The 19,643-nt window shown below is 47.1% G+C and overlaps 2 protein-coding genes across 4 annotated transcripts in view; one reads left to right on the top strand and one right to left on the bottom strand.

Moving 5' to 3' along the window:
* DNMBP (dynamin binding protein) overlaps positions 1 to 5,558 on the top strand; it is a 94,298-nt gene extending 88,740 nt beyond the window's left edge. For all 3 annotated transcript variants that reach the window (XM_079793384.1, XM_079793385.1, XM_079793386.1), the window contains 2 exons: positions 2,052 to 2,599; positions 3,710 to 5,558. In XM_079793384.1, coding sequence (XP_079649510.1) covers positions 2,052 to 2,599; positions 3,710 to 3,895 — 734 coding nt within the window. In that variant the 3' untranslated portion in view covers positions 3,896 to 5,558. The remainder of the gene's footprint in view (positions 1 to 2,051; positions 2,600 to 3,709) is intronic.
* A 2,583-nt stretch (positions 5,559 to 8,141) lies between these two features.
* The window catches only part of ABCC2 (ATP binding cassette subfamily C member 2), a 65,416-nt gene continuing 53,914 nt past the window's right edge, over positions 8,142 to 19,643 (bottom strand). Inside the window, exons 30-32 of the mRNA XM_079793383.1 lie at positions 18,307 to 18,473; positions 14,846 to 15,040; positions 8,142 to 13,464 (exon numbers count right to left, since the gene is read on the bottom strand). Of these exons, the coding sequence (XP_079649509.1) occupies positions 13,335 to 13,464; positions 14,846 to 15,040; positions 18,307 to 18,473 (492 nt within the window). The 3' untranslated portion in view covers positions 8,142 to 13,334. The remainder of the gene's footprint in view (positions 13,465 to 14,845; positions 15,041 to 18,306; positions 18,474 to 19,643) is intronic.

Below are 19,643 nucleotides of genomic sequence, written 5' to 3'. Positions count from 1 at the left end.
TGCCTTAGGAGTGTGTGCGTTTAAAACCTGTGAGACGGAGGTTTTCGTTTGCTTTTTGAGGTTTTCCTCCCATAACAATCTTACCTCATGCCTATTCATGGATGACTTTAAAAATAGCCCATAGCTTTTTTTGTGATGGGGGGCATGGGAAAGGGGTACAGAATTTAAAGAAAAGCACAAAAATTAATACTGATCCATGATTCTTTCCCCCAATATCAAAATCTGAAAAGCTGTGAAAAAGCAAAGGTTTGTTTTTTCCCCTCCCAGAATTCATTTGCCAAAACCTGCCTAATCTGAACTCATTTGGTGGCAAAACCTGATCAAAGTGATGTGAGGCTGTTTATAATCATTACCTGTCCCTTTTGGTGTGAAGAGCCATATATTTTGCTACAGAAACATTAGTGGATTTGAATATGGGATATTAACCCAGACCCTGCTGGGGATATTATGAAATATACTAGAGGCCCAGTGCATGGATTCGTGCACCAGTAGGGTCCCTCGGAGTGGCCTGCGGGGATTGGGCTGAAACCGGTAGTCCAACCTGTAGCCGCCTGCCGCTCCTGCCTGCCACTCCTGCTTATCCTGGCCCCGCTGTGCCTACCGCTGCTGCCGCTCTGCTGCGGTCTCCAGGCTGTGGCGGCCAGCTGTGAGCCCTGCGTCTGGCACCCATCAGTCAGCTGAGTGGCGCTCCGCTGTAGGAGTGCACTGATCACCAGGGGGCAGCTCCTGCGTTGAGCATCTTCCCCCTGGTGGTCAGTGCGTGTCATAGCAACCAGTCGACCGGTCACTTAGGCTTTTATATACATAGATTGTATATGTGCTGTATTACCTTCCCCAAATTAAAAAATCTAAATTCTAAAGCACATCTGGTTCTGAGCACTTCAGATATGGATTGTGGGCATATATAATAAGTATCTATGTTCACATTGCCAGAAGTGAAAATGTTAACATTTCTCAGTTTCTTTACTTTCCCCTCCCCCTACTCCTCCTTAACCAAAGAATAGAGATTGAAATGGGAAAGAAAGGACAGAGGCTGGGGCCTTCCAGGGGGTGAGCAGGTGAGTGCTCCTGCTGGATCCATGGACAGATGAACTCCTTGTAAAGATCCAAGCTGTTCACAAGGCTCCCTCGTCCTTGGGGTTGTATGGACTCAATCCTGAGAAGTAAAGTGGTAACAAGAAGCCCACAGTATCCGGATCAGCCTTTACCCTCTACCCCTCCCCATCTGCCCAGGGGGCCCCTCCCCATCACTCAGCAGATAAAACAAATGTGTGCCAGCATTGCTTTAGCTCCAGGAAACACGCGGAAGATGGAGACAGAGGGGGTTCCCACGGGGGTCCCTGCCTGGACAGATAGTTGTTTCTTAATATCATAAAGCATTTTCCTGTCGATTCAGGATTTCAATTCCCAATTTATACTTCACAGTTTTAGCTGAAGGCCCTCTTTGTCATCATCTTAGGCAACTTGTTAACGTGAACATGTGCTGTGCATGTGTTGTTTGTGTGTTCTAACCAATAGAAACAGCTTCCCACTTGGACTATGCTCACTATTCCCACCACATTCCTGAACCAGAGACGGGGATTCAAGTGGATGGAAAGAGGGCAAGGAGGCATCTCTGAAGGGCTCTGCCCATGAGGATGGTTATTCAGATCCCTCTTACCACACGCTGTATTTGAACACATCCCTTAAGTCGTCCCTTAGACCTTTCCTCCATGATCTAGGTATCCTGTGGAACTGTCTTCATGTGCTCCTTCTCCAGCTTGTCCTTTTCATTACTGCCCCCTCGACTCTCCACGAGGCCTCCTTATGGCTCGTCTGTTCTGAGGTTGTAACAAGAATGAACTGGCAGGCAGTCACCGCGATTCATCTCTACCCACCCGCATTGTACCCTGGGATTGAATGTCTAATCTGTTTTCTCACTGGGCATCTTACTTTGTGTCTCTCACTATGGAAACTTGTGAACCATAGTTTCTTCTCTGCTGATGACCCCTCCGTCCCTCCTCCCTCCTCCTCCTGCTAAAAGCTTTTCATGTCTATTTTCCTCCCCATAGTCACCAAAGGCTTTGTGTACAGCTCCTTCCTGAAGCCCTACAACGCCCGCCGCAGCCACTCCGATGTCTCTGTGGGCAGCCACTCCTCCACCGAGTCCGAGCACAGCAGCTCTTCCCCCAGGTTCCCTCGGCAGAACAGTAACAGCACCTTGACCTTCAACCCCAGCAGCATGGCTATGGCCTTCACGTCGGGGCCTTGCCAGAAACAGCCTCAAGATGCATCTTCATTGAAGGAACTTGACCAAGCCACTCTCAATGCTTCCTTCAACGTGGGCAGTTCAGAGAGCAGTCCTTCCAGCTGCCCTTCAGACCCGCACTCCGCCTCCCAGCCCAGGCCCTGGGACGCCGCCGAGGTGGCCCACGTCGTGGACCAGCCTGCACCTACCCTGAGGAGCTACCGAAACTCCCGGCATCCGGAGATGGCTGGCTGCTCCGTCCCAGGGCGAAACGGGCAGGATAAAGACCTCATGAAAGGATGTGTAGGGACAGCCCAGAATGTGGAAGATAAAAACGAAGAGCCGGAGAGCAGTGAGGCGTTAGGCAACCAGGTGAGTGCTCCCTGCTCACCTTGCGGGACAGGTGGCAGGTGCGTTGTGGGTGCAGATAATGCTTTTCTAGGGCGGGGCGAGGCAGAGGCTTGCCAGGGCCTGGGGTGTGATCTGGAGATGAGCTCATAGACAAATACGCATGCTGTTGAGTGAGCAACTCACCACCACCCAGGCCCTTTCTGTGGCCGGCTCTTCACAGCTGTTTCTGAGCCCCTTTTCTGTCATTGGGCATTTACAAGGTGTTACGATGAAAACCTTTCCCACTCTTCTGATTTACTAATTCCTTAGTTGTATAAAGCCTGTTGTTTAACCCATTAGTGAGTTTTTTATTCAAATACTATATTTCTAGTTCTAGAATTTAGAAATAAAATTCTGGCTCTGTTTCGTTTTTTCCTGTTCCTTTTGAAATGGCCTGTTGTCTTGGGGACCTGAATGTAGCCTTTGTATCTTGAACATTTAAACCTGCACATTTTAAAGCCACGTCTAGATTCACAGCCCTCTGCTTATTGCCTTTGCTCCGTCTCGCAGCAGTGAGTGGCCGTGTCTGTTTTACAACGTTTGTCTGTGAGCTCATCTCCGTGGGGTTGCCTTTGCTGAGAGTCTCGGTCGTGCCCTGGGTTGTGGAAGTGTTTGTCTTTGCCAAGCCCTGGATTCCGAAACACCAGGTTTCCCACTCGTTTCTCAGCTCAGTCCGTCAGATGAGCACAGTGCATGCCTGTTTCTCTCTGGCCCAGAATGGACATCCCAGTTCTGGACCCACTAGTGGGCAGTTTCTCTAGACATGTTGAAGGAGACATGTTTTTCTAAATATATCGACCCTGATATGAATTTTGGTTTTCTTTGACTTTGTCTTGTCCATTGTGGCAGCCACCAGCTCTATGCAGCTTAAAATTATATAGTTAGTTAAAATGAAGTAAAATTTTAAAAATGAAGTTCCTGTGTCTTTCTGGCCGTGTTTCAAGTGCCCAAGAGCCACTTGTGGCTACGGGCTGCCTTATTGCCGGTGCAGATACAGACCCTCCGCATCACTGCAGGAGGTTCCGATGGACAGCCAACGCTCCTCCGGGTAGTTTCCCATGGCCTAACCCAGTTTTCCCCCCCCACACACAGGTCTATTTTGCTGTCTATACCTTCAAGGCACGGAACCCAAATGAGCTGAGTGTGTCAGCCAATCAGAGACTCAAGATCCTGGACTTTAAAGATGTTACCGGAAATACAGAATGGTGGTTGGCCGAAGTTAATGGGAAGAAGGGCTATGTTCCATCCAATTATATTCGCAAAGCTGAGTACACCTGAACCTGTTCTGCTTCCCACTCGCCTTGCTACCCTCGCTTCCTTCTGCTGGAGGTTCTGGTGGTCCCCTGAGAGGGCACCGCTCGGGAGGCACAGGCCCTGTCCCCCATGCTCAACCGTGCCACAGGGGGCGCAAGATACGACTTGTTCTCCTCCATTGGGTTTGCAACCTTGATGCTCACTAGAATTTCTAGAATTTGCAATGAACCCTGGAGCTTGAAAACAATTCCATGACCACAAGAAGAGCGGCAAGTGCTGGGTCAGCCTATGGAACTGAGGAATTTCCAAGCAGAAGACAGATCTTGTGTCTGCTGGGAGCTATGCAATCGCATTAGAAGATGTTGGCATTGGTTGTACTATGCTCCACCGTCACCTGACAGAGATCGACTTGGATGAAAAGAATTCTCTGGAAGCTCTTTTAGGCTGTGCCTCTGCCTATGGCAAGGGGTTTGCTGAGATTGTATCAATTCTGGTGTTTCAAAGCTTCAGTGTCTAGCACATGTTCACACCTCTGTGCCCACCCCAATTTCTAAAAGTCCTTAAAACACTAGCATGTGTAATCTTTTTCTTAGTTCACTGATTGGTTATGCAACATTCGACGGCTTTCTTTCTCCTTTTGAAGAGCGTTTAGCGTCTTTATTTTCCTTCGACCTCTTTCTGAAGGTTCTCATTTCTTATAGGTGCAGTCATCTACACCGTTCTGAGAGGTATACTTTATACAATCAGTGTGTGATAATCTCCCCAGGCTCTCACTTCTGCAACCCATAACTGATAGATTTTTCCAAGGAGAATAGGATCAGAGTTCCAGCCATTTCGTTAAAAGGATTCACTCTGCAATGAGCCAAAACCAGCCCAGCCTGGTGAAGACGGGATACCTTTCTTCTTCATCCTTCAAGGCAGTGCTATCCACAGATGCAGAAAACTAACATGTGTCTTCTTTTTTAAAATATGTTTTTATTGATTTCAGGGGGGAAGGAAGAGGGAAAGAGAGAGAGAAACATCAATGATGAGAAAGAATCATTGATTGGCTGCCTCCTGCACACCCCCTACTCGGGATCCAACTCACAACCTGGACATGTATCCCAATGGGAATAGAACCGTGACCTGATTCATGGGTGGACACTCAACCCCTGAGCAACACCTCCTGGTCTAACACGTGCCTTATTTGAATTAGGATACTCAGTCCTGAAAGTAGCTTATCAGAGACTTGGAAATAGCATTTTCTGTTTTACTCTAACCTCCATGTTTCAGAGATCACAGTCTAAGCCAAAAAGACTCTAAAGTGCCTGATTGTCCCTTTCTCCGGCCTCAGGAAGATGTTCGCTAATCCTCACCTGAAGACTCTCCCCTGAACGTTCTATTTGAGCAGGGCTCTTATTTAAGGTCTGCCCCCATGTGAAGCCTACCTTGGAACAGAAAACTATGAATTTGTCTTAAGAAGGGAATGAAGAACAGTCTTACAGCCCCTGCTCCACTAAGTGCACCTTCGGCCGAACCATCCTGATGAATTGGGAGACACTGGGCTCCTGAGCCCGGGTGCATGCGGGTCGGTCAGAAGGCAGCAGCGTGAGCCTCTTGTGAATAGTTTATATTTAGAGATGTTTCTATTGGAGTAGTTATTTTATAAATAAAAGCGTTTCTAAGGACCAAGAGTATGTTTTCTTGATTTCCCTCCACTTTTAGCCTGAACTTTCCTCTTGGATTTCTGACAATTAAGTGATGCCCAAATTCCAGGAGATGGGCAGGACTAACAAGAAATTCAAATCAAAATGTATTTGTCAAATGCAATATCAACAGAATTACTGTATACTCAAGAGATGTCCATGCTGCAGGTGATTGTTTCTTTATTTTAAGGCATTTTATTATAAAACTAGAGGCCCGGTGCAAGGATTTGTGCACCGGTGGGGTCCCTTGGCTTCGCCTGCAGGGATCGGGCTGAAACCAGCTCTCCAACATCCCCCAAGGGGTCCCAGATTTGCAAGAGGATGCAGGCCAGGCTGAGGGACCCCACCGGTGCACGACTGGGGCCGGGGAGGGACCACGGGAGGGCTCCAGGGTGTGTCCGGCCAGTCTTGCTCAGTCCTGATGAGCCGGACCCCAGTAGCAAGCTAACTTACAGGTCGGAGTGTCTGCCCCCTGGTGGTCAGTGCACGTCATAGCGACTGGTCGAACGGTCGGACACTTGGCATATTAGGTTTTTATTATATAGGATCCTGGCAGAACAGAGGAGCTGAATTCTCTAAGCTGGAATTCCTAAGAGGTTAGTATTTTTCTGATATTATGGATGTGGAAACTAATGCATTCGAGCTTACCCAGGCCATACCGCAGTAGGTTGGGCAAGATTGGGGGTGGGGGGGCAGACGCAGCAGGGGCACCGGCAGAGGCGGGATTGAGGACGTGTGGGTGACTGAAGCAATCGCATGATATTGTTAAGGACAGAAATCATAGTTGAGTAGGGAGTCTCCGTGGGAGAGAAACGTATAGGTCAACACTTTTTTTAAAAAAAAAAATATTTTATTGATTTTTTTACAGAGAGGAAGGGAGAGGGATAGAGAGTTAGAAACATCGATGAGAGAGAAACATCGATCAGCTGCCTCCTGCACACCCACTACTGGGGATGTGCCGCAACCAAGGTACATGCCCTTGACTGGAATCGAACCTGGGACCTTTCAGTCCGCAGGCTGACGCTCTATCCACTGAGCCAAAGCAGTTTCAGCAATAGGTCAATACTTTCATTTTATGGATTAGGAAAATGGGGTCCGTCGATATTGTGACATGCTCACAAGTTTCCGATGGATCCTGAATTTAAAGTTGGGCCTCAGGCTCTCAAGCTGAGTCTTTACACCTTATTCTGGAGCCAGACTGTCTGACTTCAGACACTCAAGAGCTTTGTGACCTTGGCAACTTTCTAACCCCTGCTTCAGTTTCCTCATCTAAAGTAACGGTAGTAGCCCAACTCAGTGGAATGAGTGTTGTTCCATGCACCAAGAGGTTGCTGGTTCGATTCCCGGTCAGGGCACATGCCAGGGTTGCGGGCTTGATCCCCAGTAGGAGGCATGCAGGAGGCAACCAATCGATGTTTCTCTATCATCAATGTTCTCTCCCTCTCCCTTCCTCTCTCTCTAAAAAAATCCATAAAAATATTTTAAAATATAAAAACTAAAGTAATGATAGTAATACTATCCATCTCACGAAGTTGTTGGAAAGATGGAATGAATTAGTGCATGGAAAATGTTAGAACATCACCTGACAGGTAGTAAACAAATTGGAGAGCCTTGAGGTCCGAGTCCAGGAATTTAGATTTGATGAGTGGTAATACACTCCTGTTGCTTCTTCGGTGGCTTGACTGTTTTAGGAAAGCTAAATGGCAGCAGGATGATTTGGAGGGTGGAAGATCAAAGGCAAGAAAATCTAATAATCTATGTAGATAACTGATTTGAGCAGAAAATGGCTTGAGAATGGAAAAAAGCAACCTCCTTTAAAGAAAATGAAATTGAAGAAATGATGGACTCACTGGCAAAAGGGAGGTCATTGGGATGGAAGCAAGTGTATGAGGAAATGAGTTTTGTTTTAAAGCAGCATCACAGTGAGCTGGGGGCTTTCAGGAATGTAGGCCCCACCTACTGAGCGAGGTCCCAGGTGGTTTGTGTGTATTAAAGTTTGAGAAGCATCTATTCAGGCAATGTTTTTAAAAATGGAACTTTCTATCAGAAAAGTAGGAGTTAGCGAAAACCAAGGAAGGAAAGGGGTGTCAGATGTTTCAGATACAACAGAAGGAAATGTTATTGAAGCAGATTTCCAAATCCGGTTTGCCTGCTTACTTCCTCTCATGAATTTTCACCCTTTCCTGTCTGGGAGTAGCTCTTCAGATGTGTTTTCATTCAAGAGTCCTAGGGGAACAGGGTGGGGGCAGGGGAAACCTATGGTCATCTGTAAAGTGTAGATTTCTGGCCTCTCGAGATTATTGCAAGACTGAAACAAGATGATGTCTGCACATTTTTGTGCACCGTGAGCTCTAGAATGCATGGTTTCAATAAGGATTGAGTTTTGTGTCACCCTGTTTCAATTAATTGCGAAGCCGAGACTGTTTATATGGGTTTTGTTTCAGGGTTGGGAATATACACAAGCCCCGGAAGAGCAGCACTGTGCTCCAAATTCTGTTTCACTTGCAGAACTTTAGGTTTGAGGATCCAGAAACTTTGAGATCTACATATAACATTCTAACTCCTCTAGTCACCAAACACTACTCAGGCTTTTAATTCTCTCATCTATTAGTATGTAGTATTGATGGTTTTTAAATATATATATATTTTTATTTATTTTAGGGAGAGAGAGAGAGAGAGAGAGAGAGAGAGAGAGAGAGAGAGAGAGAGAGAGAAACGTCAATGATGAGAGAGAATCATTGATCTGTTGCCTCCTGCACTCCCCACACTGGGGATTGAGCCTGTAACCCAGCATGTGCCCTGACCGGGAATCGAACCATGACCTCCTGGTTCATAGGATAATCTCTAATCTGTGCCTTGGTTTATTTCACTGAGCCCCTGGATATTTCTTGCAATTGTTAATGAAGATCAATATTAGTGATCTGCATGCATCAAGAAGGGAGTTTTCTACAACAAACTGCAGACTTTGCAAGCTACATTGGGCTGTCCATTTCTTACCACCACTCAGAGGTGAGCCTCAGGAGAAAGGGAGGACTTAGTGCTTCCCCAGAGGTAAGTTCTGCTGGTGTGGTGGTGGGAGGTGGGGAGCACTCTGATGAGGGCAGCAGCAGGGTGTTCATTCAGGAAAAAGTCATCGGAAGCAGCAGGCACACTGCGACCTGCAGCTGCCTCAGCAGGACCACCCACGAAGCACAGCCTGTGCGCCACCAGGCATCCCAGGACACCAAGGAAGCTGAGAGAGACTCCTGGCCTGTCACAGCCTCCTCCAGTCATAGGTATCACCATGACTCATTTAACCGGGGGCCTTCCTACAGCCTCTCAGATGAGACTAAAAAACGATCACCTGCAAATCTGACCACGCTGAGTAAGACCTTTGCAATGTGACAGAGGCGACAGAAGTCAGCACTGAAACTCACTTTAGCTGGGCTTAAAAGATGGTGTAACCCTCTCCAGAGTCACACGACAGTGGGATTCAGTGAAGATCAGTCAATTGTCATACTGACTTCAGTAGGAGAATATTAGCAATTTTACCAGAGCTATTTGGGCTTATGGTATTGTATTAGTTTCCTATTGCTGCTGTAACAAGTTACCACAAAGTTGTGGCCTAAAACAACACAAGTGTATTATCTTACAGTTCTGGAGGTCAGAAGTTCAAAGTCTGTTTCACTGGGCAAAGGTCAAGGTGTCAGCAGGGCTGGCTCCTTCTGCCGCCTCCAGGGGAGAATGGCTCCTTTTCCAGCTTCTAGAAGCTGCCTGCATGCCTCGGCTTATGGCCTCTCCCTCCATCTTCAAAACCAGCAGCATAGCACCTTCAAATCTCTTCCGCATCACATTGTCTGCATCCTAACTCTGACCCCCTGACTCGTAAGGATCCTGGTGACCACGTGGGGCCCCGCTGGATAATCTCCCCATCACAATACCCTCCATCACATCTGCAAAGCGCCTTTGCCAGGGTTTTGAGGATTATGACGTGGACATCTTTGGGGGCCATTTTCTTTACCACAGGAATGAAGTCATGACATTTTTTTAAGGCCCCTTGTCTTTTTGAGAATGGAAACAACCCACTCTGTACTATACCCGTTTTCTGTAAGAGGCCAGATGATACGGTACATATTTTAGGCTTTGCAGGCCATTCAGTCTGTCACCACTCCTCAGCGCTGCCATTGTAACAATAAAGCAGGCATAGATAATACAGAAACAAGTGAGCATGACTGTGTTCCAAAAAACTTTATTGACCAAAACAGTAGATTTGGCCCTTGAGCCGTATCCTTACTCCAGGTCCAGCTAAAACGTAAGGATTCTGGTCAACCATTAACACTAAGGTCAAATATGCAGAAAGATTAAACCTTTTGACGAAGGAAAATGAAAAGCCTGCCAAGGTATAATTGGTTTAAGATAAATGTAAATAAAAATAAATGTATAATTGGTTAACTAATATATGTATCAGGCAAATACTTATAGGACTAGGAGGTATCTTTACGATGCAAACCCTGGCAAACCAGATCACAAGTTAGCAGCACGTGGGGGCTAACTAACAAAGGAGCCAGCAGGCGAGGGTGTTAGCACCACGTCCAGGGAGAGACGTCTGGGTCCAGAGGTACAACCAGTGCATTTGACAATCTCTACAGAGGGATACCAACAGGGTTGTTGCCCAGAGAGAACAAGTAGCTATGGGCGTAAGCAGCAGGTAAATGTCCCAAAGGCTGCTGCTGCCACAGAGCCTGTCCTTCCCAGTGGGCGCTCAGGAGCAGAATGGCCAGCGGCAAGGACCAAGGTGACTGTCCAATCAATATGGCGACCAAAGGCCTTGATTGTTAGAGTTGAGAAAGGGGCTCTGTATTAGTCCATTTTTAAAATTCAGTAAACTAGTCTTACATCCTTTTTCTTTTCTTCCTGCAACTCTTACATTTATGCTTATTTTACCTACAGGAAACACTGCCTTACATGTACTCACTTAAATTTTTTTTCTATTTTTCTAATTAGTTGCTTTTCACACTGTAACAGTTAAATTCTACAGCATAACCAATTACTTGCATATAAAGTTAAAAAGGAATCCTATGAAAATGGAGTGCTTCTAGTGCTTTTATGCATTTTTACAATCGTTTACTTGTACCTTCAAACAGTATGAAGCCTGTTACAAAGCAGTTTAGTGCCTAATCTATGTAGAAGACTAAATTCATGCTTATAGTTGAATGTGGTCTTGGCTAACTAAATCTTAATTGCAGAAGCTTAGAGATTTAAATGCCGATGTTTGTACAATGTTGTTTGCTAATTTTTAATAAAGACATCAGTGTGCGTTTGTGATTAAATGTATTCTCCTATTGCCCACAAGAAGCAAATTTCTTCAGAGGGTATTTCGAAAGGCACTTATAGGAAACTAACCTGCAAAAACATTGAGGTCTGATTGGCACATTTATTCTCTCTGTTCGTACCAACGTGGCACTGTGGAGCTACTTTATTTTGTTCAACTCTATTGCTGCATTCTTGGCATACATTTTCCCCATTGAATTTTAAAAAGGCTTTTTGGAACATTCAAAAATATGTGTGTACTTGCTATATTCGAGCCACTGAAGATAGAAAAAATGAGTAAGAAAATATTCCTACTGTCAAGAGGCTCACAGCTGAGTGAGGGAGACCCAAACAGAGAATTATCAGACAAAGTAATAAGTACAGTAACAGCAAGTTAGCTGGGGAACGTGAGCAGAAAGGACGTTTTCAAATGAGAGCAGGCAGCTCACTGATTCCGGGAGAGTAACAGCCAGCTGTGATGCCCAGCATCACACTACCGTATCACTGGGCCCTGCTGCTGGGACCACCACCTGCTAGCCCTGGGCAGTAGCTCTGCCGGTCACAACTGCCATCACCTTTCCCAGAACACATTTCCCTGCCTCCGTGTCACCAGCATCTGAACCAAAACTGGCTCTGGCATATCTGACTGATGGAACCTCGTCACATGGCTGCACCCTGGTCTCCCACCAAGAATCTTTAGTTGGGGAAGTTCCCAAGCATAGAACTGAGGTTCAGATGCTGAGCTGCCCCAAAGATTGAAAATCTACTACAGCACTGACGCTGGCTTGGAGGTGTAAGAGGAGAGAGTGAGGGAAGGCTCTTTGGAGAAGATGACCTCTTCGTTGAGTCTTAAGTAAAGGTAACCAGGGTATTCCAAGCAGAAGGGGTAGATAAACAAAAAGCTAGACTCAAAAGGTGAGTGTGTGGCCCAGCCAGCGTGGCTCCGTGGTTGAGCATCAGCCTATGGACCAGAGATCATGGTTTGATTCCCAGCCAGGGAATCGAACCCCAGTGTGGGTCGTGCAGGTGGCAGCCAGTCAATGATTCTCTCTCATCGTTGATGTTTCTATCTCTCTCTCCCTCTCCCTTCCTCTCTGAAATAAGTTTTGTTAAAGGTGTGTGTGTGTGTGTATCTAAAACCATTTTAATGTTGCTAGAGCTTAACGTGAGGTATGAGAGTTAGAAGAAATGAGATTGGATCAGATGTTAGGGAGCTTCATTATAGCATAATAAGGAATTTTAATTTTACTCTGGATTGCCATTGAATGTAGGGATCAGCTTTGCATGTTTGATCACTGGTAGCCATGGGTGGATATGTTTGAGAAAAACAATACAGGAAGTAGGGATACCTATGCCATCAGTCCAGGTTAGATGTGAAGAGAACCTGAATGAGGGTGAAAGTGATGGGGATAGAGAAATAAAACTGGGAAGGCCTGTGTCTGATGTGATTGGAAAAGGAAAAATTAAGAGTGATGGGACTAAACCCCACCATGAAGGTCAAAGGGAGGAGTTGCCCTTGGAAATTTGTAAACCACAACTGGCTCTTGTACAGGATGGTGGTCTGAAGTCACACTAACGAGGCTCCTTAGGGGAGAATTTAATTCAAAGAAGTTCTGGGAAATGCCCCCAGGTGACAGCTCAGACCTCAAAGGATGTCCACAGATAAAATGCTAGAGAGTGAGCAGCTCATTGTAAAAATTCACAAGGCAGACAAGGAAATAAAGCACCTCGGATGAGAACCAGCAGAGACCTCACATTGAAACCTCAGTACTAACCAGGGAAATATAAATTAAAACCTCACCGAGGTACCAATTCATTCTCATCAGGTTGACAAAATGTCTTAAATCGGCATTGCCAGTTTGGCATTACCTAATATATGCATGTAAGCATGTGTATACCCCCCATTCCTACATTATACCCTAAAAAGTCTTGCACCTGTATGTCAGGAATTATATATCAGAATGTTCATAATAGTAGCATTTATCACAGGAAAAACACACACACACAACCACCCTAGAAATAACCCTACTGCTGACGAACATTAAAATGGATAAACTGTGGTAGTGAGAATGAACTAACCCCACGTGGGCACCAACGTGGCTAAATCTCAAAAGTAATATTGAAGAAAAGTCATAGAAGAATGCATGCGGTATGAGTCAGGCCATTTGCATACGTTTCTTAAAAGGCATATACACATTGTTTAAAGATACATACAAAGTGATAAAACTAAAATGGAAAACGAGGGGATAATTATGAGACTCAGGATAGTGGTACCGCTGGGGGTGGGTAGCAGGCTAGCAGGGCGGATTCTGATGAGGCTGGTGATACTCACTTCCTTCACCTGGGGAGTGAGTCCACGGTGTGCCCTTCTGATCCTTCTTTAAAACGTACGTTTTACACACACTCCTCAATGTGTGATACAGTTCCCCAAAATAAAATTAAATAAGGAATGTTCCCTCTAGTCCTTCTCCAAGCCACGGGACCTGCTGTCAGAGGGCGGTGCTGTTCGCATTCTCAATGCCAGCTTCTTTGGCCATGAAATAAAAGGGGCCAGGTTTTGCCAGCAGCTCTTCGGGGCTTCCAAACTCGACAATCTTCCCGTTGTCTAGGACCATTACCCTGAAACAAAGAAGAAGGAAATGCAAGCCTCAGCAAGCAGCATCTCAAATCTTGGCGTTGGTAAGAAGAACCAGCACTAAGTCTCGGTAAAATCATTCAGACCAGGCTACAGAGCAGAGGGGATGAAGGGACCCCAGCACCTGCAGCAACACGGATGAATTCCATACGTAGTGCTGAACTAGAAGAATATGCTTAGTCTGAGTCCACTTCCATCCGCTTTTTTTTTTTTTTTTTAAAAGACACACATTGTTTAAGGGAGCCTGTCCTCCCACGGTCTAAAAGGACTGACATTATCCCCGTTTTGAATGTAATCCGTCAGAGGAACAAAAAGCCGTTTGCAGGGGTAGCCCTCGAGACCTTCAGTTGGAAGGTCTGTGGTCAGTGTCAGCCACTCATGGCTTGAGCCTCCACCTCCCTATACTCGCTCATGGTTGTACACAGTTTTCCATTTCTCCTCAAGGCACTTTCCTTAACCCTGTCGGCTTTTTCATTAGCTTGATGTATAATTTTGGGCAAATTGCTTGAAATCTCTCAGCCTCTGTTTCTTCATCAGTAAAATGATGGTAGTTAATCCTTCTGCTATAAGAAATCTCACAGCTGATGCTATTACTTTTAAAAATATATATATATACTAGAGGCCTGGTGCACAAAATTCATGTATGGGGGAGATGGGGGTCCCTCAGCCCGGCCTGCACCCTCTCCAATCCGGGACCCCTCGGGGTATGTCTGACTGCTGGTTTAGGCAGTCGGACATCCCTCTTGTAATCAGGGATCGCTGGCTCCTAGCCGCTCACCTGCCTGACTGCCTGAACACCCCAAACCATTCTGCCTGCCTGCCTAATATCCCCTAACCCCTCTGCCTGCCTGCCTGATAGCCCCTAACCCCTCTGCCTGCCTGCCTGATTGCCCCTAACTGTCTCTGCCTGCCAGCCTGATCACCCCTAACTGCTCTCCCCTGCCGGCCTGATTGCCCCTAATCACTCTCCCCTGCCGGCCTGTTTGCCCCTAACCACCTCTACCTCGGCCCCTGCCACCATGGCTTTGTCCGGAAGATATCCGGTCTATCCAGTCTAATTAGCATATTACTCTTTTATTAGTATAGATGTGTTTTTATTGATTTTAGAGAGGAAGGGAGACAGAGATAGAAACATCAATGATGATAGAGTATCATTGATCGGCTACCTCCCACAGGACCCACACGGGATTGAGCCAGCAACCTGAGTATGTGCCCTGATGGGGAATCAAAGCATGACCTCCTGGTTCCTAGGTCAGTGCTCAACCACTGAGCCACGCCAGCTGGGCTGATGCTATTACTGTTGACAAAGGGTTAAGTCGGGTCTATCAAACTCTGCCCCCCTGCCCCTCCTCCACACACACTCACTTGTCGCTGTCCATGATGGTGTGCAGCCTGTGGGCGATGGTGATCGCCGTGCAATGGGAGAACTCCTTTCGGATGGTTATCTGGATGAGCTGATCTGTCTCTAGATCTACTGCAGCGGTGGCCTCATCCATGATCAGAATCTTGGATTTCCGAAGCAGAGCCCGAGCCAGGCACAGTAGCTGCTTCTGCCCAGTGCTGCAGCCAATGGTAGAAATCAAGCATTAGCCCAAGGACCAAGGAATAACCTGGGAAGGGATGTGGGGGCCAATCAGACTTTACATACCCACACTCCTAAATGCCCCCAGCATGCCTCAGCCAAACTTCCCCAATTAATTAGAAGGCCCACCACACATACTTAATTAAAATGTCACGTTTGTGGGCCCCACACCTCTCAATCAGAACGGGGAGGAGCCAGGGAACGTGTATTTTTAATAAGCACCCCAGGTGATGTCCATGTTTGACAAGTTTGGGAAATACTAGCCCAGGAATAGTGCTTTGCCTTTGGCTACAGGGATGTCCCAGTACACCAACAACAATTCCAAAAAAGAGATGGGTGCCCCAAGTTCATTTCAGCAGTATGTGACCTGACGCCATTTAGATAAGGTGACATCTCGCCAGAATGCCCCAGTGGCATTTCTCAGTGGCCTTAGCAAATCCATTCGTTATTTTAATGTGTAATTCTAGTCTCAAAGCTAATTATTTGTTCAAGGCCTTCTGCCTTGATTAGAGACGTAGCTATCTAATGAACATGATGTCTTGGTGTGAGATGCAATGTATGTGGAACTCGAATATGCTTGTAAAATGCAAATCGCTTTAATTTGCGAAGAGCCGGTAATGAAGACTGGACCTCTTAGTCGCATAAAGAAGCTTTGGGAAATGATGTGAAGGAAATATTCAGTAGTTCGCTAATTGCTCTTTCCTGCTGTGGCCATTAGGGAGCATATTAAGCAGAGGGTGGCTAGACTAAAAGCTCTGTAATTCTCTGTGAGGAAATTTCCTGCAGGAGATGAGAAGTCACCCAAGATGAACTTTCAGTTTTTTTCTGTAAAAACAGAGGCAACTGCAATTTCCTTAACTTGTACCAAACCCCCGCCTGGTACAGCTGGGCTTCACATCACGGGCCCAGGCACCACTCCGGCTCCAAGCTGATGGATCTCCGATCTCTGATCACTCATCAAAGGAATTTAAGTTTCAATACCTCCAAAGCAAGTCTGAAATCAAGGCACTGGTACCGAAAGTATGAAGCTCCCCCCTCCCCATCCTGCCAGAGGGTCCCACATGGCCCCAGGTGTCTGCAGCATTCACTGTCTGGCCTTTACGCGAACAGGTCTGTCTTCTCCATGACGCTGTAAGCACTAGGAGGCCAGGGCTTGTGTCTGTGTCATCTCCCTCTGTGTCTGCCGTGCCTGTCTGTCCTAGATGCTCAATGTATATTTGTTGACTGAATGTTTGAATGGTCTATTTCACAGGCATAAAGGCCCACTTAAGTCCTGCTAGTTCCCAGCTCTGTTGCTGAGGACACGCTAACATGATGCCTTCTACATCAAAGCTTACAGGTGTCACCTGGGCCCCTGATTCAGCTGGTCTGGGCTGAAATCTAGGCATTGAGATTTTTAAAAAATATATATTTTTTATTGATTTTTACAGAGAGGAAGGGAGAGGGATAGAGAGTTAAAACAATCGATGAGAGAGAAACATCGATCAGCTGCTATCTGCATGCTCCCTACTGGGGATCAAGCCTGCAACCAAGGTACATGCCCTAGACCGGAATCAAACCCGGGACTCTTCAGTCCAAGGGCTGACGCTCTATCCACTGAGTCAAACCAGTTAGGGCTTTAAAAAAAAAATTATTAAGTGATTCTATTATGCAGCATGGTTAAGAATCAATGCTGTTGCCCTGGTTTGGCTCCGTGGATAGACCATCAGCCTGTGGACTGAAGAGTCCTGGGTTTGATTCTGGCCAAGGACGTGTGTCTTGGTTGCAGGCTCGATCCTCAGCCCCAGTCCGGGCACAGGAGGGAGGCAACCATCGATGTGTCTCTCTCACATCGATGTTCTCTCTGTCTCTCCTCCTCCCTTCCTCTCTCTCTCTCTCTCTCTCTCTCTCTCTCTCTCACACACACACACAAAAAAAAAAAAAAAGAAAAAAAAAGAAAAAAGAAAAAGAAAAAGAAAGAAAATCAATGGAAAAATATCCTCAGGTGAGGATTATCAACAACAACAAAAAGAATTAATGCCCTTGCCCTGGCCAGTGTGGCTCGACTGCTTGGGCATCATCCAGTGCACCAAAAGGTTACTGGTTGAATTTCCAGTCAGGGCACATGCCCAGGTTCCAGGCTCTATTCCCAGTAGTGGGTGTGCAGGAGGCAGCCGATTGATGCTTCTCACATCGATGTTTCTCCCTCTCCCTCTCCCATCTTCTCTTTCTAATATTCAATAAAATGTTTTAAAAATCAATGCTCTAGCCCGTGGTCAGCAAACTGTGGCTCTGTTGACTAATGAGTTTGCCGACCACTGACCTGGACTTTCGATTCCAATAATTACAGGCTGTTGTTGTTCCTTGTGATTAAGCCCCTCTAGGCATTGTTTCTCAAACTGTAATATACACACAAATCACCTGGGGATCTTACTAAACTGCAGACTCGGGTCAACAGCCTGCTTTTCTAACAAGTTCACAGGCGAAGCCAGAGCTGCTGATCCACTAATTGAGTTACTGAGCATCCCTTCTCTTATGAGCTACACCTGCTCATGGTCCATGCCCAACCCAGCATTCTGAAGGCGCCTGGGACTGCAGCAAGGCGTGCCCCTGAGCAGCAGGCTGTGGCTGGGGGCTGAACTTCAGTGTGTGTGGGGGGGAAACCCAACTTTCATAGGGAAAATGCCAGGACAGCTTCTTAAAGACATAGTGAAGGCCAGAAGTATGAAGTGTCAACATATACAGACGAGAGGTGACGAGAACTGGGAAGCTGAGAGTCTCTATGCTGGTTTAAGGTGTTTCAGGTGTCCCCCCAAACTCTGCAGACACCAGTCCCTGTCATCGCATGCCCTTTCAACCAGTGCTGCTCAAACTGGGATGCTCACAGCAACCCCCAGGGATCCTTTGGAACTACCACGTCCAGTTTACACCTCGTACCAATGAAATCAGACTTCCTGGGTTGGACCAGGCGTCAGGACTGTTTTCATCCTGATTTCAGTGAGCAGCTGAGAGGAAACCCTCCCCGTAGGCTCACTTTGTGAACTGTCTCGTGAGGGCACACATTCCAACCAAGGTTTTCAAGAGTTTCAGTGCACATCCACACCTATTCTCTCACGTCATTTTCACAACCGGTTCGCTTTACACATTCGGGATTAGACCTGGAGAGCGCCCGTCCAGGATGCCAGGCACCCTCTGGCTCCAGGAACAACAGAGTCGTTCCCCACGGCTCCTCTCAATGCCTGTGGACGTGGGTAGGAAACGTTACCTAAGGTTGTCACCAGCCTCTGCCAGCTCGTGGTACAGGCCACGCTGCAGGCTGGCCACAAAGGATTTGAGGTGAACCAGCTCCAGGGCCTTCCAAACCTCCTCATCTGAGTAGTTGTTGAAAGGGTCCAGATTCACCCTCAGGCTTCCAGAGAACAGGATGGGATCCTGCAAGTGAAGGGATGAAGGGGCTGTTGGGGCTGATGACAGGGAAGGACTAGCCGTCCTCTGTGGCCAGGAGAGCGGATAGGACGGACTGGGAGGGAAAGCTGGTTAGTGGCCAGGCTTTTGTAAGGGTCCCCCTGAAGGTTTAGAGCGGCTGCCAGCGGGGGCTAAGCGCAGGAGTAAGAGGAGTCCTTCGTTTGTTATTTGTTGTTTTGCTTTTCATTCTGAGATTCATTTATGAATTTCCCAAATTGCCTCAGCACCTCTTTAAAAAGTAAAAGGAACATCTCACACTCCCAAATACAAACTCATGGTGTGGAGGCGGAGGGATCGAGCGCGGTGCAGTCCCGGGGGAAGAATTGATGATTCCTTTGGAGAGGCTGGAGGAGAGAGTGCGTGAAACTGAGCAAACACCGGACACACCAAACCCACCCGCAGAGGCCTGGCTGCAGTGAGCAGAGGACCGGCTCTAACAAGGACCGCCCCCCCCCCCCCCCCCGCCCCCGAGAGGCCTCCGGGGCAGTCGTTTTTGGTGGGGTCCAGAGAGGAAGCCCAGGGGAGGGAAGCCTTTCTTGCTGATGCACCGAGTGTCGGCTTGCGGACAGAGATCTGCAGCAAACGCCCTACCCTATCTGCTAACCATATCAAATGGGGAATATAAAGCTTAATGGCTTCAAGCTTCAGTGGCAAAACTGCTAATGCTGATTGCAAAGGGTCTTGCAAACCGTGATGGGCTATAGAAAAGCGAAATAATCATCTGCTTTCTTTGACTCCTGTTGTATTGCTGCCACCTACTGACTGGATACTGGCAGTCACACAAGCACATGAGCAAAAACACGCAGAACTTATTTTTGTAAGTTCTGGAAAGAGTGTGTGTTAGGGAACTAGCTCAGATGCCCTGGGTACACTGCAGAAATGGCACTGCTGATTGAATCTACATCAAGAAGAAGATGCACAGCCCGGCCGGTGTGGCTCAGTGGTTGACCGTCGACCTATGCACCAGAAGGTCACGGTTCAATTCCAGATCAGGGCACATGCCTGGGTTGTGGGCTGGATCTCCAGTAGGGGGCGTGCAGGAGGTAGCCAATCAATTACTATCTCTCATCATTGATGTTTCTCTCTCTCTCTCTCCCTCTCCCTCCCTCTCTGAAGCACGTTTTCTGCACCCCCCGC

Source organism: Cnephaeus nilssonii (genome assembly GCF_951640355.1).
Source record: "Cnephaeus nilssonii genome assembly, chromosome: 16".
NCBI classification, from domain to species: Eukaryota; Metazoa; Chordata; class Mammalia; order Chiroptera; family Vespertilionidae; genus Cnephaeus; species Cnephaeus nilssonii.
This window is presented reverse-complemented; position numbering and strand designations above follow the sequence as displayed.